The sequence below is a fragment of the Miniopterus natalensis genome, chromosome 19 (assembly GCF_054644295.1).
Source record: "Miniopterus natalensis isolate mMinNat1 chromosome 19, mMinNat1.hap1, whole genome shotgun sequence".
NCBI lineage: Eukaryota > Metazoa > Chordata > Mammalia > Chiroptera > Miniopteridae > Miniopterus > Miniopterus natalensis.
The window spans coordinates 7,767,175-7,792,213 of record NC_142099.1 but is presented as its reverse complement, the minus strand read 5'-3'; the positions used below and the strand labels follow the sequence as shown (position 1 = coordinate 7,792,213).

The 25,039-nt window shown below is 34.4% G+C and overlaps 1 protein-coding gene across 2 annotated transcripts in view; it reads right to left on the bottom strand.

Moving 5' to 3' along the window:
- Positions 1 to 24,085, bottom strand: part of SYCP1 (synaptonemal complex protein 1) — a 48,392-nt gene extending 24,307 nt beyond the window's left edge. For both annotated transcript variants that reach the window (XM_016223414.2, XM_016223415.2), the window contains exons 1-18: positions 23,978 to 24,085; positions 22,922 to 23,006; positions 22,697 to 22,740; positions 22,471 to 22,527; positions 21,187 to 21,351; positions 19,826 to 19,893; positions 18,742 to 18,815; positions 15,629 to 15,687; positions 14,310 to 14,379; positions 13,715 to 13,788; positions 12,552 to 12,660; positions 11,297 to 11,391; positions 10,635 to 10,819; positions 9,326 to 9,393; positions 5,677 to 5,738; positions 2,943 to 3,047; positions 1,801 to 1,904; positions 344 to 461 (exon numbers count right to left, since the gene is read on the bottom strand). In XM_016223414.2, coding sequence (XP_016078900.2) covers positions 344 to 461; positions 1,801 to 1,904; positions 2,943 to 3,047; positions 5,677 to 5,738; positions 9,326 to 9,393; positions 10,635 to 10,819; positions 11,297 to 11,391; positions 12,552 to 12,660; positions 13,715 to 13,788; positions 14,310 to 14,379; positions 15,629 to 15,687; positions 18,742 to 18,815; positions 19,826 to 19,893; positions 21,187 to 21,351; positions 22,471 to 22,527; positions 22,697 to 22,740; positions 22,922 to 23,006; positions 23,978 to 24,085 — 1,650 coding nt within the window. The remainder of the gene's footprint in view (positions 1 to 343; positions 462 to 1,800; positions 1,905 to 2,942; positions 3,048 to 5,676; positions 5,739 to 9,325; positions 9,394 to 10,634; positions 10,820 to 11,296; positions 11,392 to 12,551; positions 12,661 to 13,714; positions 13,789 to 14,309; positions 14,380 to 15,628; positions 15,688 to 18,741; positions 18,816 to 19,825; positions 19,894 to 21,186; positions 21,352 to 22,470; positions 22,528 to 22,696; positions 22,741 to 22,921; positions 23,007 to 23,977) is intronic.
- Between the last annotated feature and the right edge of the window lie 954 nt (positions 24,086 to 25,039).

The following is a 25,039-nucleotide window of genomic DNA, read 5'->3' as shown; positions in this document are numbered from 1 at the left end:
TTTTTTTCTACTGAGTTATAAACTCCTAAAGGGGATGATATTTTATTCATCACCATATCCTCCACAGTGTCTCATATGATTTATTTAATAAATGCTTGTTGAATAAATCCTTAATTCAAATCCTGATACTTAAAATTAGGTTAACTTATCATTGGGTAGCCTCTATATTCTGTTGCTCATTATCACCATCTAAGATCAGTATGTATATTTTTCTTCTAAAACAAAGTATCAGCTCTAAGATAATCAGACTTTTAAAGCTGAAAGAATCTTTAGAGGTTATCTATTCTAATCCCCTAATTTTACAGGTAAGAAAACTAAGTCACTGGTATTTTTTTCAACTCACATTAATATCTTCTTGCTGCTTATTAAGTTTTAAGGCCATTTCACTTGTTTCTTGTGCTAGTTCTTTGTTCTCCAGTGAAAGCCTGTTGCAGCTTGCAGTTAGTTCAGCATTCTTAAGCCTATTTTTAAAAGACATGTCATGTCAAAATATTTAAATATAAAATTGTATGATGTGAAATTTAATTCAGAATAATCTTAAGGGAAAGCAGGGAAGGTCTGGGGGTATAAATTAAGTCAGATTCGCCACTAGTTAATAATTTCAGAGGCTGAATGACAGGTACATTCTGGTCCATTACATGTTTGAAATTTTTCTGTAAGTTTCTCAAGATGTCATATATTTCCTTGCATACTTCCCACACCATTAACCCCCCCCCCATACTTTCCACAAATTTTAAAGGGTATATTATTTTTTCATATAATTTTTCTAATAGACCATCTCGTAGAAACTGTTTCAATCTTCTGATTATTTGATTGAAGTAGTCTATGATGCATGACCTATTTTAAATAACCTTTGTGCAAACACTTAAACTGCTCTTACTAGGTCTCAAGTGCTCTACACTGGAAAAGAGATTACTGCTGTTCTTGGTTCAACAACAAGGATCAGTTTTAGATGAAGGGGAATGTGTGGCTCTATGAAATGATTTTAGGGGCACCTATTATCTCCTACTGCTTTACTGATACTGGAAATTCATCAAAAATCAGGTAAGTTTTCATTAAAAAAATGAAAGGTTGAAAAAGCAAATACAGTAAGGATAACCAATTTATACTAAAGTATAAGTAATCAGTCTATTTATTTAAAGGGATTTTGGTTAATAGATCAATTTTATCCAGAACTCCTAAAAAAATACTGTTGAAAAGGTATCAGAAGTAGGGAATGGGAGCTGAAAGGGAAGAAACAAGATCCTGAGTAAACTGCTTACTACTTCTCATTTTTATGTAGAGCTGAAAACAACCAAAAAGAAAAAATCATGCTCACTACTAGACTGGCTGCTTGAGTTTACTTCTCTGTATATAATAACACAATAATTATTTCCTCCCACTTTCTCTCAAAATTAAACTTGCTGAGTAGATGAATCATTCAATTAAATATTTTATTTGGACAATGTAAGGAATGAATTTGTTTTCTGTCATTTCTTCAATACAAACTTATGAAATATTTTAGCAAATCAACCAAAATAACTAGTTAGAACTACAAATGATTGTGTTTTTACCCGAGGAACCAAATATCTCCAAGAGAAGGAATATATTAATCTTAAGCAGTTCTTTGTGATGTACTCTTCTTATGTCAATGATATGTACTTCCCTTATCAATAAAATTGATAAATTATTTTGACCATTGGAAATAAAATACAACTTTAAGCCCATTCAAATAAATATTGAACATAATTCACTAACTTATTAAATACTAAAAAACTTAGTAATTGAATACATAAACTATTTTATAGATAGAGAACATACTTCTCATTTTCAAGCTCAGTTTTCAGTTCTTTAACCTCCTTTGAATACTGTTGCTCACTTGTTGCAATGGTGGTTAATTGTATTTCCAAATCATGTACTTCTTTCTGGAAAATAAGTGTGTATAATCACAGCAAATATTTTTAAATTTTCTCATTTAAAAAGCTTGGTCACTCCGTGTAAGTCAGTCATATTTGGCTAAAATTTGGTAAGAAGATGTCAAAATTTTTTAGTTTAAGTAGATTCAGTGCCACAACCATTATAATTTTAAAACAATGAGAATGACAAATGTAATATAAATAAATTCCATCTTGAAATTCTGAAGCTCAACCTGTAAAATTTACTTATTATAAAATATTCTTATCACTTTAACTCTACCAAGTAATTTCAATTAAAATGCTATATTAAGAATATATTAATTAATGAAATCGGAATCTTAAAAACTAAGCTGTTCTTACTATTATAAAAATAGTTATACTGCTGTTATAGACTAAAAACATAGTTTTTCAAATAAAAAACATTTAAAAATAACAATATGAGTGCTATAAAAACTACTGTAAACTAAGAACTTAATAAAGGCTAACTTTTAAATGTATCGATTAAGAAATACTCGAAGTATCAAGAAATGTAATTATTGCCCGGTCAGGCATGGCTCAGCCAGGCACAGCTCAGCAGTTGAGGCCTAAGAATCCAGAAGATTGAAGTTAAGTCCCCTGTCGGGGCACATGCCTGGGTTGTGGGCTCGATCCCAGTTGGGGGCATGCAGGAGGCATCTAATCAATGATGACCCTCTCATCATTGATGTTTTTCTCTCTCTCCCTTTCCCTTCCTCTCTCTGAAGTCAATAAAGATATATTTTAAAAAAAGAAAGAAATGTAATTATTATAAGCCATGGCATTGTGTACATACTATTGATACCTTAAATGTTGACCTTTCTCTCTCACATTATATATAATATGGAGGTTTTCTAGATATGTTTTAAACCAATTGTTGGCATATTAAATGTAACAGGAACTCTTACTTTGAAAAAGAAGTCTAGTGATGAAATCTTTCACAAAGCTAATGGCTGCACCATAACCTATTCTGTAAAACTGTACTCTACCCACAAAATATGTGAAAGAAAAATGTATCCTTTTAAAACAAACCTCTCTGGTTTGGAGAAGACCAATTACTTTTTGTTCTGTTCCTTTTAATTCTTCAGCAATCTCCTCAAGTTGTTTCTTTTCATCTAAAAGCTTTTGGTTTTCTTCCTATTTAAAAACATCAATAAATTATGACAACCAAAGCATACACATATCAAAATAATCAAACTGCCTAAATAAAGTTGTGGAGAAAATTATGAGTTTCTCTTTGGCTAATGGTATTATCACCCTCCATCATTCCAAAGTATTTAAATCTTAAATATCTCTCAAAACCATTCACTTTTTCTCACTATTACTGCCACCTGCCAGCCTAAGCTATAATCATCTTTCCTCTGACTACTGTGATTGTCTACTCTTAACTGTTTATATTAACAGACTGTTCTCCACACTGCAAGCCAAATGAGCTTTTCAAAATGCAAATCTGACCAAGTCACTTCCTGCTGAAATTCTTTAGAACTTCCCATTCCTTTTAGGACAAATACAAAATTATCTTGATATGATCTTAAAGGCCGTGAATTCCAGGCTCCTACTACCTAACTTTCCAGACTCATTTTGCACCACACTGTTCCTATCACTTCAGGTTGTAGTCACCACACTCCTTTCCATCAAAGAATCTTTGCACATAATATTTCCTTTACCTGTTAAGCTCTTCCCTCCCATCTCTAGATTTCAATTCAATCTTTACTTTTTCAAAAAAGCCTTTCCTGACCTCTCTAAGTAGCTCAAATCCTTTTATTATAGGACTCATAGCACTGTGAAGGCAGAATCTGCATCCATTTGCTCCCCACTGTGTCCCCAGAGTATAGCATACATGAGTAAATGTATTGTCTTATTCTTCACAACCCCCCTCTCAGATATGTACAATTATTTTCTCCATTTCATAGATGGAAAACTGAGGCATCGAGGGTTTAGGTAAATTGTTCTAGGTTATATAGCTAAGACGTAAAGAGGTGAACCAGATCAAAGCATTATGATTCTAAGGACCAAGAAATTAATCATGCTCTATTGCTGTTGAAATACAACAAAACATTAAACCAATTCATGCAGGAGTAAATCCTTACAGTAAAACAATGCTTTGGACAATTATTTATAAAGTGCTTACAAAGTATCAGCCACTGTGCTAAGTACTGAGGTTACAGGGTAATAGTACACAGGTTCTTAGCCCTTACTGAAGCAAAAATTCATTCTACTATTTCTTTACTGAGCACCTACTATGTGTCATCTACTGTGCTAAGTAAGGGGGAGTCTAAAGGGCAAATAAAGCTTTAAATGATTATATCAAAAATAAATTAATTTCCTTTTTGTAGTAAGTGCTATAAAGGAAAAGTTTAGGGTGCTTTGGGAGCAAGCCATACAGACTTAACCTGGCTAAGTGTCAAGGGAAGTTTCCTGAAGAATTGACATTTAAGCTGAGACTTAAAGTATAAGCATGCATTATCAAAATTGAAAGCAATGTAAACATTATTATTATTTATAAGAGTTTGTGCAAAAGCAATTCAATGCAGAAAGGATAAGTATTTGGAAATAATGCTTCCCAAGAGATGGAAGAATTAGGAGTTGCAAAATCAGGTAGAGATGTGATAGGTTAAACCCCAAATCGAATATCTATAATCATAAACAGTACTGTCTTCTGTAGCAAAGGTTGGAAAACTACAGCCTGCAAAACAAAATCAGCCTTCTGTTTCTTTTTGGAGGCCCTTGACCTAAGAATGGTTTTTACATTTTTATTAGTTTGTTTAAAATAAAAGGAGAGAGGAGGAGGAGGACAAGGAGGGGTGAGGGACATGGAAGGGAAGAAAGAGGAGAAGAGAATTAACATTTCATATACAGCCCACAAAGCCTAAAATATTTCCTATCTAGTCTTTTACAAAAAAAAAAAAAAAAAAATTGCCAACTCATGCTCTATACATTGTAATCAACTAAAATATAATGATTCTACCTGAACACTGAACAGGTACCAATATATATCATATACACATTTCTCAAAATTGCAGCTTTGTGGCTCAAAGATATCAAAGACATACCAAATTTACAATCAGCTACATAACATTCATATTTGATCTTATTTAAATGTACTGTAAATTCCTGTTCCAATAGTATAAAGACACCATAGCCCTGGCCAGGTAGCCCCATTGGTGAGTGTCACCCTGATATGCTAGGGGTGGGGAAGGGAACATCCAGCCCGAGGGCCTTATACAGCCCTTGAAATCATTTGGTGTGGCCCTGCCAAGGCAACTGCAGGCAGGACTCGAAATTCAATAAATCAAGAAGCTTTTTTCATAGCTAATTTTTAAGTTGATAATTTTGTATGGCCTGGGAATAATGTTATAAATATCAAAATCGCCCTTGGCAGGAAAAAGGTTCCCCACCTGTGCGATATGCCCAGGTTGCAGGTTCAATCCCAGGTGAGGGCACATATAAGAATCAACCGATGAATACACAAATAAACGGAACAAGTTTTTTCCTCTTCCTCTTCCTCTTCCTCCTCCCCCTCCCTCCCTCTCTCTATAATCAATAAATAAATAAATAAATTTTAAACCCTCTAAAGACACCAAGAGAGTTATCAAGATGTGCAAATATTAGTATAGGTAAAAATGTGGCTTTACTAAAAACAAAATGTAGTTTTTTAATATTTTATCTGAAAAAAACTAGCATAAAACATCTATAGTGTGAGAGTCTAAGCCACTGGATTTGAAAAGTAATTACTATGTATGAATAAGAGAAACTAAATACTTACCGAGAATTTTTTCAATTCTTCAAGTTCTGCTTCTTTGTAATTGTTAAGCTTAGTCATCTCTTCTAAAGTAAGGGAAAGAATATAAATGTGTTAAAAGCTGGATTAAAAGAGCAGGAAAGGAGAAACAAGAATAATACCATTTGAAATGGGAAAACTAAAAGAGATGGACTTATGCAACTAGAGTACCCTAAAGCAGCAATTTTCAACTAGTGTGCTGCAAAAATTTTTAAACATGCAACACGTGACTAATCAGAGGCACTGACCTCTTTTCCCTTACCTGTCAAATTTAAAAAATGACAATAGCCAACACAGCAATGGCTATCCAGTGTGAAAGAGTCAAAATTATACCCATCTTTTTGTCTTATTGGCAAAAAAATACATTTTTTTTTGGTTTGCTACAGAATTTTAGTAATTAATTTATATGTGCCACGAGATAAAAAATGCTGAAAATTGCTGCCCTAAAGCACAGAGGAAGTCCAAATGGAACTATACAAAAATAATAAATATTCATAATGTTGCTATAAAGTTAATTCCACAATCAAGTGAGCCCAAAGTTCACTAAACAAAATAAACCATTGATCTGTATTTGGAATGTGGTCATTCAGCATGTGTGCTTTTACCTTCAACTCATCATCCCTCTCTAAACATCTGGCCTCCTAATCTTCACTCCAAACTTAAAAGAAGTAGCCCACCTAACTCCAGCTAACTCTAACCAATGTACCTGGATCTCAACATTCCCACCTCCTCCGAGACTTTAGTTGCTCTATTAACAATTTACATTGACTCTCTGTAGAGGAATCTTTAATTTCCCTCATCACAACTAATTATGTATTTGAATACAAAACAAAGTATCTAACTTACCTTCCTATCCCTTCATACTCCAGTAAAATCTTGGCTTTGTTTGGCAAATTCCTGTTTGTTACCTACACACTTCTTTCCTAACCCCATGCAGAACTAACACCATTCATCATTTTGTGGTGCAATTCTTCACCCTCATCACTGTGGAGCTTTCTGGCATTTGATACTATTAGCTACTCTACTTCTCTCCCTTTGATTTTCCAGAACCTTGTATTTTTCAGATTTTTTGTTTTCTAACTCCTGTTCCTGCTTTCTTTGCTGACACCCTTCCTTCATGTTGTCTTAAATAATACTTTACAATGCTTCTCTTTCTATTCTTCCATGAATTCAACATTAGGCTAATGAATTATAAAATCTTTCCAGCCCACACCTCCTGTTTTGTTTTTGTTTTCTCCTTTCTTACATTTTTTTAATTGCCTACAAAGTTCCCAAATGATGTCTTGCTGTCACCTAAATTTGATTATATCTGAAACATTGTCTTTCCTCACTGTTGAGGGTTAATTATTATTGGAGCTATAACTATGTATTATTCAAAACCAAATACTTGTAATAATTGCTCACAGTCTTTAAGGAAAAATCAACAAAATATGAAATGCCAATGAAGAGTCTAAAAGAAAAACCTGTTACATGCAAAGCTTATTTAACCACGAAGCTTAATTTTAAGTAAAAAGTTAATTTTTTTTAAACTAGCATGTCTCCACACTCTCTCTCACCCCCAATCATGTGTGTGAGAGAGTGTGTGTGTGTGTGTGTGTGTGTGTGTGTGTATGTATACATATATACGTACATGGTGGACCATCTGGACCAGCTGACCACATCTTCCACGACACGGCCTCAAGTTAAATCAAGGGTTCTGGGAATTGGAGCCAAAGGGACATGGCAGTGCCCACATAGTTCATGATCTCTAAGCAAGATAAACATCCCCTATGCCCAAAAGATAAGCTACCAAAGCCCACTCTTCCTTATAGTACCTCTCATTTCTTCCCCATAATCAGATGAAGCAGACTGTAACATACAAGTGGATGAAGATGGATTCTCAAATACTTAGATATGCAAACAATTAAGAATGAAGAATTAGTGAAGAAAAGCAAAACCATGAAAGAGAAGAACCAAATTCAATTAAGAACTAAAATAAAATCCAAGGAGAAAGAATTAATAGAGCAAACAGAAGGAGATATTTTGCTATGTATGCTAACATATTAGTATGTTCTAATAGCACATTATATCCATGAAATAAATTACCCAGAGCTCTTGGAAATTTAAAAATTGACAACTAAGATTTCAAAAATAGCATATAAACATAGCTAAAGATTGAATTATCAGGAGAAAGCCAAAAAACTTTTCCCCCCAAACTCCCCAGAAAAGAGCTAAAAAGAACTAAAAGATAAAAAGTATAAGAAAAAAACTTAAAACATGAAGGATGGATCCAGAATTTCCAAAACCCACCTATCAGGCCTTACAGAGAGAGAACAACGACACTAGAAGAAATAAAAGAAAAATTTTCAGAGCTGAAATCAGACAAAATGTCCTAGATTAACGGGATCCCAGAATGCTAGCAGAAGTGTGCCACAATTCCATTTTTTAGATATCCTCTCACACCTGCACCACTCAAATAGTCTCCAAACCCATTTCTCCAATTCCACTCTTTCTTCACTATCAGCACTCCCCGCCCACCACCAAATTTGATTTAGAAACATACACCATATCATGTCACTCCTCTACTTAAAGTCTTTCAATGGTTTTCCTTTGCTGTTAGAATAAAATCAAATTTCCTTCCTTAGCCCTATCTGACTTAGTCCTTATCACCCCAAACTCATTTCATTCCCCTGTCCAGGTCACTTGTTATACACAATCACAAAGGCTTTCACTCAGTCACTTGAATTAAATAAGCTCCATTATACCTCAGAGCATTTCTACATGCTTTTCCTTCTGACTGAAAAGCTCTCTCCAACTTACATGCCTTACCTAACTAAATATCACTAATTTCTTAGGTCTCAGCTAAAGGCCACCCCTTATTGCCAAATCTACATGAGGCCCTATTATTTTCTTCCATTGCATCATCTTCATTTCCTTCATAGCACTTATCCCAACTTGAAATTAAATATGTTTGTGATTATTTGTTTTATATGTCTCCCCAAGTAGATCTCATTAGAACAAATACTATGTCTGTTATGTTGCTAATTATATATATCCAAAGCTAACTGAATAAACATCTAAGTCTAAATTCGATAGTTATATTATCTTATATAAATATAATAATAATAAGCAGCAGCATAGAAAACACTAGAGAATCTGTTATATAATCAAAGTGAAAGCAAACATGGGCATAAACACAGAAAACTGACCACAGGAACAAAACCTATTTAGAGCAATATCGGACTGAATTCAAGATGGGAGACACATGAAGCAGCAAAGCAAACTGTACCAAGTAAAGAAACTGGGGGAAAATCATTTGACAAAGATTTTGTATTTACAGTTGTCTTTAACTAACTTGGTATGCACTACTTCTCTCTTTAAATGAGCAATAAAAGACAGCTTAAAGAGTTTGAACTTAGGCAATGAATGAGATGGCTCTTAATTTTGCAACACAGAATAGTCAGATCTGAACCGCATAATGAACTGAATAGTCTTTCTTAAGGTTTACATTTTCTATCTTTGAAAAGTCAAATAATTATCAAATAATCACTACTGGTAAATGACAGAGGGGAAACTATATTTTATTCTGAAGTAGTGTTTATGTTTTTAGAATTAGCTAATATAATTATGTCGACATATTATTCTCAAATCTTACCCAGCTCACTTGATTTCTTCTGAAGCTCCATGGTAAGTATTTTCAATTCATCTTCACTTTTTTCCAATCTTGTAAAATATATTATTAGTTTGCAATGTAAAATATTCTCTTAGAATTCATCTAGTAACTAAAATTAGTGCAATTTAGCGACAATATCTCCTAGCACAGATTCATTCAATTATTAAACATTTTTTAATACCTACTCTGTGCCAGAAAGTGTAACATTTCAAAATAAGATATTGCTATTATAAATGCATAGTTGTATATTAATTAATCTGCATAAAACCTTAAAGTTCATGGTCACAATTTATCTCTTTCTTAGTTATTATGATAAGCTAATTAATACATCCTAGAACTTTGAGATTGAGTATATAACTACTACTACACTGAATTCTGCCTCAGGAACAATATAAATATGAAAATGTGTGCAATTTGCTTAAGTCGTCTGCCCTTCCGTTTCCTTTGTCTGTAATACTGAGGTAATTGGAACAGATGACATCTAAGATTACATGTTACAATTTTAAAATTTGAAGATCAACTAGAGAGGTCAAATAAGAATATAAGATTAGCTGAGCTAGAAAAGCTAGCTTTGCCTCCTTTACCAGACACAAGCAGTAGAGAAGAAATACTGCTAGGCCCAGCTCATGACTTCAGAGAAAAACTTGTTTCTCTCATCCTAATTAACCCTAATGCTAATGGGACAAAAATAATTACCTAGGCTTCATAACAGAGCTTTATATGAATTTCTCCTTAATATAAAGTAGTGAAAAACAGCAAGTTTTTAACTCACATTTTAGACAAACTGCTATTCAGATGAAATGCAAATAAATAGCTTATTTTATAATTAATCATATTCCTAATTCATTAATCCATTAATGTAATAAAAATGTTTGAGTACGTTCTTTGTACCAGGTTAATTGCTAATTTTATAAATCAGAAGGAAAGTTACAGACATCAGTAAAATAAACCCCACTTCCCCACAGGAAGTTATTTCTATGAAGCCAACAATAATCTGGTTTAATTTAAATATGTCATACCACCACTGCATCAGCACTTATCAGCTTATCCATTTAGCTTGACTCTATGGCAAAGAAGGCATGGAATGATCCTAAAGAATACCTGCTATCTTTTCCTAGGATACCTGCCTACCCAAAATAAACTTTTAAAATGTATTCCCAGTTTATACTTTTAAAAAAAGACTTGGTTACAGTTGTTACAGGAATTACAAGTTAGTTGGCAATGAACAGAAAATGGCACTGAATATTAAAAGTAAATCATTTTTATTCAACTAAATAAGAAATATCCTTACCTCTGATGTTCTGTTGTCAATAATTCTTTCAAGTTGCAGATAGTAGTTTTAAGTTCAGTAACCACAAATGAACTAGCAGCTTTAGCTTTATTAAATTCTTCCATTTGAGCTTCTTTTTCTCCAGTGAGCTGATGTACTTTTTTTGTTGCTATCTGTAAATCTTCCTCTAAAGCCTTTTGAGTACTCTAAATGAAATAAAGTACAACACAAAAGCTATGAGCCAAGGCCCTTAAGAAAAAAAGCTGAACTCACCTGCTTCTATGATTTGCTGCCCTCCTAACCTCTCACTCCCCCTTCCACCCCACTCCCAACCTTATTTCAACTCACCATTCCTACAAAGCCCACCTACAGTCCCAACCTCTCCATGGAGTCTTCCTAGCCAATCCAGCCCACAGTGTTCTCACAATTCTCACAACTATTGCTGCAATTTTTGCCCGAACCACACTGTTGGTACCTAGCATGGTCTTGTATTTTAGTTATATTTTTAATGTGGTTTTTATCCAATGTTTCTAATTAAACCACAAGCATTTTGTGACTGGGCTTGTATCTTCTCTATTTGAAGCTTTGGGGCCTTGTGTACATAGTATTATCATTCAATAAAAACTTGTGGACTGATGAATAGTGTGAGACTTATCATACACTAATCTGTTTTTAAATCATACCACACTTCTTTGCAAAGACATTTTACAATCTTCTAATTCTGATGTTAAATAATCGTGCTTCTCATTTGATTCTTTTAAGTTTCCATTCTGTAATTCTGAAAAAGAAAGTTGTAGATAAGTAGTACGTAATAGAAAGTACAAAGAAAACAATTTGTAACAATTACTTTTTTCTCTCCATTAGATACTCCAAAGTGAGGGAGAATTATGCAAATATCGATACACTGGCATTGGTCACCATCAGCTTTTATTGACTGTTATCTCCTAAGCACTCAAAGGTGAATATGTAAGGATTTTCGGTGCTACATTTTTAATACTAGCTGAACACTGGAAACAACCTAAATACCCAACAGGAGACATGTTAAATTATAGTGGTACATACATATAATGGTATAACATGTAGCCACTGTAAATGACAATACAGAAGTTATTTATTGATTACTAATTTGGATATTTATTTTTAAAAATCATAGAATAAAAAGGGCAAGTTAAAGACAATACTTACGTTAGTGCATGTGAAAGAAAGAATATACACAAAAACATTAAAAGTAATTTATCTCCTAATGATGAAATTATTCATGATTTTATTTTCATTATTGCTCTCTTGATATTTTAATCAATGTGTCTCACTCACATCAATGTTTCTCTCTCTCTCTCTCTCTCTTTCTCCCCTCTTCCACTCTCTGAACATAAAGTGACATTCAAGATCCTTCATAATCTGATCCAAACATTCTTTTCCAGTCTCATCTACCTGAATTCAAGATATAGACACACCAATTAGTGTTTCAAAAATACCCTTTCACACTTCCATGACTTGCATAAGCCATTTCTTCTGCCTACACTCTCTCCTCTAATTTACTAACTCATGAACCATTAGTCATTTAAGGTCGGTTCAACAAACAATTTTTTCCCTGATGTCTTTCCAAATGTCCTGCTCCAGAAATTAATAATTCCCTCCCAGAGTATTCATTCATTCATAAAATACTTGAGTGCCTAATATGTGCCAGGCATTGTTCTAGAATGCATCAGTGAACAAAAATACATAGATCCCTGTTTTCATAGAGCACTTTGTGAAAACTAGAGAAAGTAAGAGTAAGATAAGGGAAAAGAGAAGTGTATGTTACTTTGAAAAAGCTCCCTAAGTGACTATTATGCTCTCCTTGAACTGGAGAGCAAAACTGTAACAGAAGCCAAAAATTAAAAATAACAAGAGAAATACATAAGACACATTGTTATACTTTATTACATAAATTCTTACTTATTTTTTCTTCTAATTTATTCACTTTATCTCTGGATTCCTCTAGCAACAATGTTAACTCTTTTATCTTATTTTCTTTCTCAGTGTTTTGGATCAATAGCAGTGATACCTAAAATTAAATATTTAAAATAACATATTATAATATGAAAAATAAAATATGACACCTCAGCATTTATCATCACCTATGATTAATTTATGTAATTGTTTATATGCTTTTCAGCTGGCTGTGCCTAGCATTTAGTATGTGCTTGCACAAAAACAACCTTTATTAAATGAACGAAGAAACTACAGCAGGTCCTCAAAAATGACATTTCAATGTTGTTTCATTATAATTTTGATGAGAATGCTGTAGGAACTTAACTTTTGTTTATATCAATTAGCCTGTGGTAAAACTGGTTTCATTATGTATCATTTTCCCACAGCTCTAAGAACCTACCGATGACATTAGGTGAGGATTTACTGTAATATGATACACCCAATATTATAGTATGAATTTTAACTCATTACTGAGAAGATTATATAATAATCTACTTGGTTCATTTATTCCATAAATATTCTTGAGCACCTACACCATTCCAGAAACCATAATAACACTGAGTGCATAGACATGAGGGAACTCACCTTCAAAAAACTCATAGCTTAGACTAGGAGACAAACAACTCTACTTAAATATTACTAGTAATTGGGCAAAAATATTACTGGAATCAGGAAAAGAACACTATGTAACATTAAGAGAAAGAAGAAAAAAAGTTTTAGTTCACCGTCATTGGTGTCATGAATAGTATATTTCAGAATAAACTATGAAATGTAGGCCGAGTGGTCAATGATCACCATCTCTACATTTTATGAGGTTTTTGTTTGAACAAAAGTTCTCACAAAATAAAATATTTTTGCAGCAATGTCCTATTACTCACTAATATAAATAATATAGAAGATCCATTAATTTTTTTTAAAAAGAACTAGCATTCATCGTATATCCATATTTGAGTCAAGGGAAACTAATTCTGCGACAAAAAAGGCTGAATATTTGGTTATGTAGAATATAAAAATTCTCTAATAGAAATTTACCATGCAGTCAGCAAATACAAATTTCTTTTGAAATTTTAAATATTTTGTAACTTAGCAAATACAAAGTATACAGAGAGTTAATTTTAAAAACAGACCTGCTTTTCCTTGTCATTTACTTCCTTCTTATATTCTTCTTCAAGGTGTTGGATTTTTTCATGATCTTCCTTTACTTTAAAAATAAAATATACTTTTATATATTAATATAATTGTATAACAAAAAATTTTAGCTAGGTATCAAACCCCAAATGTTTCTAACAAACAAAAACTGTTTTCTTGCTAATTTTAGTAAAATAGTGAATTTAATATCAAAGTTACAATAACTTAAAAGTCTATTTTTGTAATAGCACATATATAAAAGTTCTTTATAACAGATTTTAAATACATGCTGTTATTTTTACATGCAACTTTACTAAGAAATGTAAAAATAAGACCAAATCACACTTCTAAAAATTAAATGCAAACCATAGTAAGTTTGATTTCAGGGAAAATATAGCTTTGAATCCAAAAATGTAATTTTTTAACATATATCAATTCCCTGTCACATTCCACAAGATTTTGAGGGGCTTACAAAACCACATACAATACAAAAATTAAAAGAGTTGAGGCATCAAGCTGAAGGTATAAAAACATTAACAGAATGTAATAAAATATAAACAGAAGAGTAACATAAAAATTAAATAGGATTCCTACATTTAAAATGCATTTCTAGTCTGGAATTCTCAGCTTGCATACGAAGTTCCTCAAAAGCTATTATCATTTTCTGAAATATAAAGTTTAACTTTTAAGAATCAAACTTAGACTTTTTAAATAGCTTTCCTCAAACTATAAAAATATTAATAAATTTATATCACATGGTCATTAGATTTAAAACTATACAACTTTGAATAAAACCCTATAACTTTTATAATTCAATAATTTCTAAAAACTTATTGAGTGCTTATTGTGTTAGCTTCTCAGATGCTTAAAGGTACTAGAGACAAGTTATATAATATCAAACAGCAGTAAAATGATTGTTAGAATTCTAGTCACTTAATAGCCTTATTATCAAAATCTGCAACTTTATCTTTATTTTTACTTACTTATTTAATATCTGTCTTCCCCACTAAAGCATAACCTCTGTAAGGTTTCTTCCCATAGGAGTCCAAATTACATGTTCATTGTCTGGCAGCATGAGTTCATTCAACATTCAACACATCTTGATTTGTAAAATTCGATGAATTCATTTATTCAATTAATAATTACTGAGTGTCTATTATGTGCTAGGAACTGTTTTAGGCACTTAGGATATAAGACAAAGTCCTTATCCTACTGAAACTAACTTATATTCCAGTATTAAAAAGAATACACGTGCTTACACACACACACACACACACACACACACGTACATCAGATAACTGCCATGTGTTTTTAAGTACTCTTCAGAAATGTTAAACAAGGTGAGGAGATTAATACGTGAATACAAAGATATTAGAAAGATATTTTAGATAAGTAGTAAGGGGGTAATAAAATAAAATAAAAAATTTACAAGCTTGCATAAGATCTTGGACACAAAAGTTCTAGACAGAGGAAATACATTCAAAGAACCAAGATCAGAAAGAGCTTAGCAAGTTTGAGAAACATAAAAAAGAGTGACTACACAGAGAAGCAAAACGGAGAATGACAGGATGGGACAAGACAGGTTAGGCAGGAACCAGAAACACTAAACTACTGTTTTTCAAATTAATGAGTTTGTGTCACAATGTGCTAGTATCTGACAGAATTAATAAATATTTGATAAATTAAGTGGTGTCACTAACATGTAAGTTCAAAAGCTACCCAGTAACAAAGCATTAACACTCACAGAACCTTGGGAATTTTATTGGTGATAGACTTGTACATCAACAAATAAATAATAATCCCTTTAACAAGAACAGTTTTCTGTATCTTTGCTAAGTAGCTATCACTTAGAAGCTATCACTTCTTTGCTTAGAAATACCTGTTTAAAATACTGAATTTTCACTACCACTTACCTCAGTGTTATTATTTAGATCCACATAAACTTGCCTAGTTTCTTCCCGCTCATATTCATCTATTATTAATATAAAATATTTTAAAATTAAATTTTAAAGGTTATGATGCCAACAAGATAATACTCAAAATGCCTAGGAAAACATTAAAATACTTGAAATTCTGTGTTAGTGAAGGACACTGTTATATCTTCTGAGGCTTTTAAAGTAGCACCAAAAGCAGTTTCATAGTAAGGCATGGTTGTACCTCATACCAACCTCAAAAGCTTGGTGCTATTCAATTATCTCTAATTTCCTTCCATAAAATTACTACCCATAAATTTATTCAAGCTTTGTAAAATATATTTATAATTTTAGCCTTTACAGTGAGTAGAATTTAACAAGAATTCTATAAAGTACTTTTTCCCTTTGTATATTTAAGGTTCATAAGGTACACATGAGAGGTAAAGCTTGCTTTTTCTTGTCCTATCTCTGAGGAGGCAGAAAGGAAGATAAACCTCAAGACAGAAAGAGTTAGTTCAAAAATGGCCCCAAAGAGAAATTCCCTATGAATCCCTTCTGATGTTTTTGTATGGGGTTTTTTAATGTGTTTTTTAGGTGTTTTACAGGAGCAATGATTCCCTCTAACTCTACGCAAGCCTTCAGTAAAGTCAGTAAAACTTAAGAGTTGGTAGTTAGCTCTGTGGGGAATTAACATACAAGGCAGCATAAGAAAATGTGGCTATTCCTTCATCATTCCCCTAAGTGAGGCTAGCAGCACAAAAATCACGTTGAATTGGATAGTATTAGTCCCAGACTCTCATTAACAGCTGCAAAACAAGAGAACAGCAGCTATTATAGACTCAAATGTCAACAAGGAGCCAAACAGCCAAAAAGAGGGTACATGAACTGATTTTAGAAGAATACAAGTATCCTAAACCCTTCAAAAATACTGGAGAGGGCACTGAACTAATCAAGCACAAGGAACAGGGGCTGAACCATTTTTATTTGAATACTAAAAGGCTGGAAATTTTAAGGAAATAGAAGCAGAACACATCAGCATTTCAATAGAAACATAGTTCAAACTTCTTACTCCACCTATTCACTGTCTCATTTTCACTACCTAACACACAGCAACAAACCTCCTTTATTCCTCAGAAACTATTTTTGTACTAAAGAATTGTATTCTATCACCAACACTTTCAATCTTCCCACTACCACCACCAGCAATTCCAAAATACCCTCCAGCCATTCTTCCAACAGGTAAGTACTGAAAATCCAAGAAAGACTACAGAAAAGAAAATAAACTAGTATAGATATACTTTACAGTTGTCAGGAACAACTTTCTACAGGTGGCTTACTCTGGTAGCAAAGTGTTCTAATGTGGTGGTACAATATTGTAAAAATATAAGCCTACCTTTTTAGTCTTTCTTCTTGATATTTATCTATCCATTGATTCACCCACCTATCTCTTTATTCCCCACACACACCCCTTACTCCCTTCTTCCTCCCTCCTTTCCTCCCTCGCTCTCTACCTTTCTTTTCCTCTCTCTCCTGTTTTCCCTTTGCCCCTCGGCCCTGATCTGTGTCTGTCTGTCTCTGTGACACACACACACACACACAGTGGACAACTAAATCTTGCAGTATTCATTGCCTTCAAGAAGAGATGATCCAACCAAAAGCAAAGAAAAAGTCTTTTGAAAGTCAGTATTTGGGGTTAGGCATTAGGGGAAGAATTCGGAACATAGAAAAGTGATAGACTTCAGAAATATATAGGTCAGAACAAAGCTTCCCATCCTCTAGGCCTATGAAATATTTACCATTCTGTGAATAAAAGACCCGTACAAAGGGAAGCTGAGAGAGCTTATTAGCTTCTGGCAGATACTTAAGGAGTTCTGTAGCTTCTACATTCATCAGGCTAAGCCTCGGGGTTGGGGACCACAGAAACACCAGGTAGTTTGGACAAAACAAGAGCAGAATAGGACCATGCCTTTTTCTTCAGTGGGGCTCAAGGAAGATGACAAACCCTGAAGGAAAAAAATGGCTGTGAAATATATCTAGACAGACAGGGCCTTAGACAGCTTTGGAGTTTCCCTTGTTTCAACACTCTGTGCAAATGAGCACAGTGGGATAAAGCGAAGAGAACCAGCAAACCTGAATGCGCCCTGACAACAGGTACAAAGGACAACTCAGCAGAAACCCATGTGGACCGTTAACTGAACACCAACCAGAATGATGAAAGTCTGAATGGGCTAGATGACTGAGAAACAAGCGTCCCTCTCTACCACATGGTATTATATGGGCACCCCCAGAAAAAGGGAAAAAAGTTCTCAAATTTACTAAGATTTAGTTTTTCCATGCCAGCAGAATCAAGGCATTATGATTTCTAAAAATTAAGATTTTTAAAATATTTTAAGATATAAAAATATTGTGCATACTTGAGTCTGTTGACTAAAATTACTCAGAATCATATACTCTCTACAAAATTTATCACAGTACCAGAAAACCAGCAGAAGAGGCAGAAAGAAAACGCAACTATGCAGGTGAAAAACTGAGAAACTGCTCAGTGGCCTGCCATACAATTATAAATATGAAAAGAGGATTCGACCACTAAACCAGGGGAGGTAAATTATGACCAAAGTCAGTTTATCACCTAGTTTATTTAGTCTGGATAGTTCTTGCCTTTTTCAATGATGTATATGGGAAGAAAGTCTATATGATGCCTATTAAAAAATACTACCAAACAAAGGGAAGGAAACAACATGAAAGATGTTAAAATAAACAGCCTATCCCTGAAAATGAACTCTACAGAATCCAGACGAAAATGTCAGAAGACTACTCAATGTTCTCAACAGAACCAAGATAATATGGCCTCATGAAGAGGCCACACATATAATAAGTATTAAGAATTTTTTAAGGAAAAAAATCATCCTTGTGTCACATCAAGGTAAAATCTTTAGTTCATTTAAGAGATCACCTAAAAAATGTTTAAAAGATTCTTCAAACCACCTTCTGATCTCTGACTTAGCCTTAAACTAAATGGTGAAAAGACCATTTCTTCCACTCTCAACCCCCACCATTAAAATAATAAATAACAATAAATTGATAAAGTCACATAGAACACAAAAGATATTTACATTTTTTGGTCTTTTCTGCAGATCTGGCACAGGTTTCTTTCAGTAAATTGCATAAATGCCTTGTAGCATTATTCCTGGAACAAAGGAAACAGTCTAAATTTAACCTAATTGCAAGCAAATTCATATATAAGAGTTATGAAACATTATTGTTACAACTTTTAAAGGAATTCTTAAACATTATATTTTGTATATATGTTACAAGATACTATAGGAACTCAATCACATGTCCATATAAAATTGGCCAGTAAGTATCAAACATACAGTAGGCACACAATGTTAGAAACTTCTTCTCTCTCCCTTCCCCCTATAACCAAATTTTATTTAGGCAGGGAAAAAATTAAGGTGTAGCATTTAAATTTTATGTAGGAAGTCACAGGTTGTCTTTCAATTGGGCTACAACAGTCCACTGTAATAGCATTTTTCACTTAGCAATTTCACTGACAGGTGATAGGCTTCGAGACCATGTTTGGGAAGTTTAACTTAAAGCAAGTAAGGAACAAACAAATTCAGCACTTCATGCAAACCCATACATTACATTCTAACTATTCAATATTTACTTGGCAGATAAATGAAAAAAATTAATATTTTTATTAAATTCTGCATGACATAGTCTGAATGAGGTGATAAATGCATAAACAAAGTTTTAGCTACTGCCTAGAACAAAAGAAAGGAAAAGTCAAAGATGATACTCAAGTTTTAAGCCAAAGTAAATGGAAGAATCATTGGACCACTGGCAAAAATAGGAATTTGAAAGTGAGAATTAGCTTGGAACTAAGTTGAGCCCTACTTTGCAAGTGTTGCACCTAAAGCAATAGTCAAACAGAAAGGTAGACAAGATACACAGCAGTAGCAGATACAGAATTATCAGATAACTTTTTGAAACCAAGCAATGATTTCTCCTGCCTGGCATGTTTAAAATTGTTTGCCAAATGCAAGAATGTAAAAACAGTATGCATTCATTTCTCCACAGCACTCAGGTAGAATTCTACATATAAGTGTTTATAACAGGAAGTGTTCAATAAATTTTTGTAAAATTTTTTAATAATAAATTTGGAAAAAACAAATTCATTAAATTATTACTTACTCTTTTATTAAATCTTTATTTTCTTGAATTCCTTCTTCTAATTTCAAACTTACTTTTTCATTTTCAAACTAATTTACAAAATAGAAGAATAGTTTATCAAATATTGCTTAGCAAAATAAACAAGTATAACAATCAGTGTAATACACAATTACATATGTAGTATACATATGCTTAAGGAAGTGACTATAATTGTAAATCTTTTAACATATATATAGTGTTTAAAATATCAAATACTTTTGCTATGTAAACAAAGCAAAAGCAGTATTTCTTTGCTAACATGCTATGATGGTCTATAAAAATTATTTTTCTTTTTTTTTTTTAAATATATCTCTATTGATTTCAGAGAGAGGAAAGGAGAGGGAGAGAAAGAGAGATAGAAACATCAGTGATGAGAGAGTCATTGATTGAGCCCGCATCCCGGGCATGTGCCCTGACCGAGAATCGAACCCCGATCGCCTGGAGCCTAGGTCCATGCTCAACCGCTAAGCCACACCCGGCCGGGCAAAAATTCTTTTCTTTTAACACCAAAAAGTACTTTTTTTGCCACAGCTATGGATTACCCATAAGACAATGGGTCTCATTTTCATCAATATAAAATTGAGTTATCTTCCCTAAACATTTTGAAATGTTTTATCTTCATCCTAATCCAATGTTGCATTTTCTCAACATTTCAACATTTTTCTATCACTATGCCATAAAAATTGAAGCTAGAGAGCTTCAAATTTAAAGCTTTATCTATGAATGTCATATTATGATATCAAATGTCATGATACTTTATATCAAATAAAGTATCATCAGTAACAGAAATAATAACAAAACTCAATAAATTAGAATCATTAAATCAATCTTCATCTAAAGTAACTTATTATTTCCCTAATCATTTGCATTATTTTGTGCAACTTGTACTCTGTGCTCATCATCCTAAGTTGTAACACAATATCAATGAAGCATCAAAAAAGCACTGTTGCTCTGGCTGGTGTTGCTTAGTGGTTAGAGCATTGGTCTGCGCACCAGAGGGTCTTGGGTTCAATTCCTGGTCAAGGGCATGTACCAGGGTTGCAGGTTCAATCCCTGGCCCTAGTCGGAGCATATGCAAGAGGCAACCAATTGACGTGTCTCTCTCACATTGATGTTTTTCTCTCTCTCTCTCCCCCCCCACCCTCCACTCTCTAAAAATCAATGGAAAAAAACATCCTCACTCCTTGGGTGAAGATTTAAAATAAAAATAAAAAGTACTGTCCTTAAAATCTACACACAGAAACAAGATAAATGTAACTTACCCTGAAATAATACTCTATATTTTAAACAGTATTACAATAAGATTTACTATACTACATTTTCAATTCCAGATCTCCTTATACCTGTAGTTCCTGAATTGCTTTCCGCTGTGCTTCAATTATCTTTCTGTTTTCCTGCAACTTATTTTCCTTCTGCTTCAGTTCAGATTCTATATTCATTTTCCATTTCTTAATCCTTTCAGCCTCCTTATACAATTTTGAATATAGTCTGCTCATTGGCTCTGAATTCTGTTAAAACAGGTTTTCAAGGATTGTTAATTGTTCAAAATGTTAGTATAACCAAATCTATTAAAATATCCATGAGTAATAGTATCTTAATAGACCAAATTTCTCCTCAATTTATGCCCTAATAGCATACTGAAAGCTACATTAACTTTTTTTTAACTCTTAGGGCGGTCCTAGATCCTTCACTTCACAAAGTTACTGGTCATTTGACTAAGTTATACCTTGCTGAATAAAATCAAATAACTTATGGTACCTAACTTATGGTACCTAAGCCATAAGTTAGAAATATTTTAGTCAATGAGAGAATCTGGCTGGTTAAAATCTAAAATAAATCACTCTACAAGAAATCTATAAATTTTAACAATGGTCTTCAAACATTTTGGTTATATAAACAGTTTGTGGATTAACTTAAGAAAATGAAGTTTAAAATATAATGACAAGAAAAATAATAGTAAACACAAGATCTAACTTTCATTTAACCTGAAATTTTATTTGGATTTCCTGCATTATTCATTTCCACATTATAAGGTAAATGCCAGAGTTTTGTGTGTGTTTTTAAAATGACACCGATTTCTGCTCATTGATGCTCTTTGTTATGAAAATATGTAAGTTCCATATTCCTAAATTTTGTGACACTATAGCCCAGCAACAAACATATAGCACTTAATTAGGCCATTGAATTTCTCTTCATTTTAAAGACATCTATGTGCCATTAGTAAGAACATTTTTTAGAACTAAAGTCAAAAGTATAGCATATACAAATTCCTTAGTCAGTAAACCAGCCAATCAATCATATCTATTAATAAAAAGACTGTAAAATACTGGCTTGATTCTCAGCCTTTTCACATACTGCATCCATCTTCCCTCTTCTATTCTTGACTTCTATGGTTTAAAATAAAATTGCCCCTAAAAAGCAGATACTAGTATAACCCAGGAAAATACAGAAGCCTAGTGTTTCGGTGATTTTAAAAGAAAAACAAAGAGGGGGGAGAAAAACAAAGGGTATACTTTAAAACGTTAACCAAATATTTCTTTTGAAACTTCAAAAGAAAAATATATACAAATAATAACAAATGATACTCTAATTACAAGAAATTTCATATGGATGGGAAATCTTCTGACCTCAAAATCAGAGTCTTTTAGTCCTTCCTGGTAGAGACAACTGTCAGAATTATCAACCTGAAAAATGAATGTTTCCTGTAAGAAAATATTTCTCATGAGAGTTTCTAAATAGTAGCAGTTAAATACTGAAGACTAGTAATCCAACAACTAAATAATTTTTTTCTTTTTCAAGCAAGCAATTCAGTACCTAAACAGATTATATCTATAGGCACTATACTTAACTGACCTGTTCAAGCATGGGCAAAAAGTTAACTTTTTGTAAAGTGGCATCTGCAAGATAAAAGACAACTGGTATTAAATATGCCAACATCTTATTCTTTATATTAAGTATTATATCTAGTTTGAATATCAAGGCTGTCAATATAATACTTGTTATATTTTCAATATCTAGCAATGTGTATTTTAAAACTGCTTCTATTCGAGGTGACATATTGCTTTTCCAATCTCCTACCTGAATCAATGTTTTCCCCATTTTTGGAGAGATGAGTCATTGCAAATGGAAAACAAGTATCATCTTCATTATCTTTGTTGAAACTCTAGAAACACAAATATAAACATACTGTCCCATACCACTCTGATAACAGTGTAATTTGTTATTACATTTGTAATACGCATGTGCTTAAAGAAGTGACTATAATTGTAAATCCTTTAACGTATACATAGTGTTTAAAATATCAAATGCTTTTGGTATGTAAACAAAGCAAAAAAATTTAATTAGGTATTTTCACTTATAAGATGAAGCTAAACTATCAATTATGCAATATCTGCTTTGTAAGTATTCAAGAATAACATTAGTAATTCTAATTAATAGCATAGGATATTAGTTTTCTTCAATTTCATTATAATTAAGGATTATTTTTATCATATAGTATTTTAATGTTACATTCTTAGCTAAAGAGACGTCAGAAATTTTCTATGGTATATAAAAATTTAAATATTGTTTCATTCCATCTCCAATATAAAGTTCAACATGAAAAATGTTTTAAATAACTTAGAAAAAGCTTTGTTTTGCCTGAGAAACTTGGTATATTTCTTCCTTTAGACAAGAACTCAACTACACAAATGAATTTCCCTTTTTATCCTGTCGACCAGGAAGCTCAGGGGCAAATTTTAAGGTCAGCCACACACTAATGTTTACTAGTATGTCGACATATTGGTCCCAGTGTTCTTAATTTTCCTTGATCCTAACAGTCTCCTAATTTATGTTTTACAACATCGCTGCGTAAGTCTTACAAGCTGCCTGCAGTCGCTTAAGGAGAGAGGAGAGCTAGAGCGAGCGGGCCCGTGGCCCGGGCGGGTTCTCCCGCCGCCGCCGCTTCCTTCCCAGCAGCGGTGCCGGCACCGAGGCGCCGGGGCGCCGAGCAGCGCTCTCCGAGGCCCGCGGGCCAACCAGACCCGGTCCGCGGAACGGGAACACTCACAGAAACATCGCCACCGAGAGAGGACACCTTGCCTCGCGTGCCTCAGGTTAGGAACAGTCAAGCTCAAGATGCAAAGGCGGGTTTACCTTGAAGAAACTAGACTCTCCTCCCAAGGTCTGGGGCTTCACTGCGGACACCTGGCTGCTGCTAAACCGCGGCGGCACAAACAACGTAAAGGGCTTCTGCTTGTCCATTGCCTCTCGCGGCCCCGGCGACCTAGAGCCCCAAAGCGCGGAGTGGGGTGGGGGGTAAGCATTTTACATTGTTTCGTTCCTTTTTTACATGTATATATATTTTATATCATTGCTGATCTCAGAGAGAGGAAGGGAGAGGGGCAGAGAGAGAAACATCAATGATGAGAGAGTCACTGAGCGGCTACCTCCTGTAGGCCCCGGACTGGGCCTGGGCCCTGACCGGGAACCCAACCGCCATCTCCTGGATCCTAGGCCGGTGCTCAACCGCTGAGCCTCGCCCGGCCGGGCTCGTTAATATTTTAAAAGTTGACATTGGTATACTCAGCGGCCACCTACAGGAATGGATGGGGCCTTTGCTCCCACGTAAGCCTACAGCGTCGCTTGTCTCTGGGGCGCTCCAAGTAAAAGCACCCCCCGTTTGTCCCCACTCCCCTCCCCCACCAATGGCGACCGGGCTTAGCGAGAAACCGCACGGGGCATCAGGCTGTGACTGCCTGAGCAGAAAGCCGGCTCCCGCGCGCACCGGCCCAGCTACACCGCCTCGGCCCGCCCCAGCCCGCCTCGCGGGGAGGACCGAACAGCCTTAGGCTCTCAGCCCACCGCCCAGCAGGCCCCGGGGGCCGGCCGCCTGAGGAGGGAGGCTCAGTACCAAAACATGGCCCAGCTCGGGGTTCATTCCCCGGGAAAGAAGTCGGTACACCTGCCAGGTAATACCTTTAAAGTTCACGAGGACCGCCACCTGTCACCTAGGGGGCAGCTGAACGAACCTGCGAGAATTTCGGCCTCCGAATCTCAGAAAAGGCGGGAAACGGCTCCACAGGCGCGGCCAGCTGGGCGTCGTGTGGCGGGGCGAGGGCGGTTTAACGGCTAAATAACCGTCAATAACCGCCAACCACATGAGCATGCGCAGCGCAGCGCGCACGACGGACATCTCGCGAGATTTTGCCTTAGGTC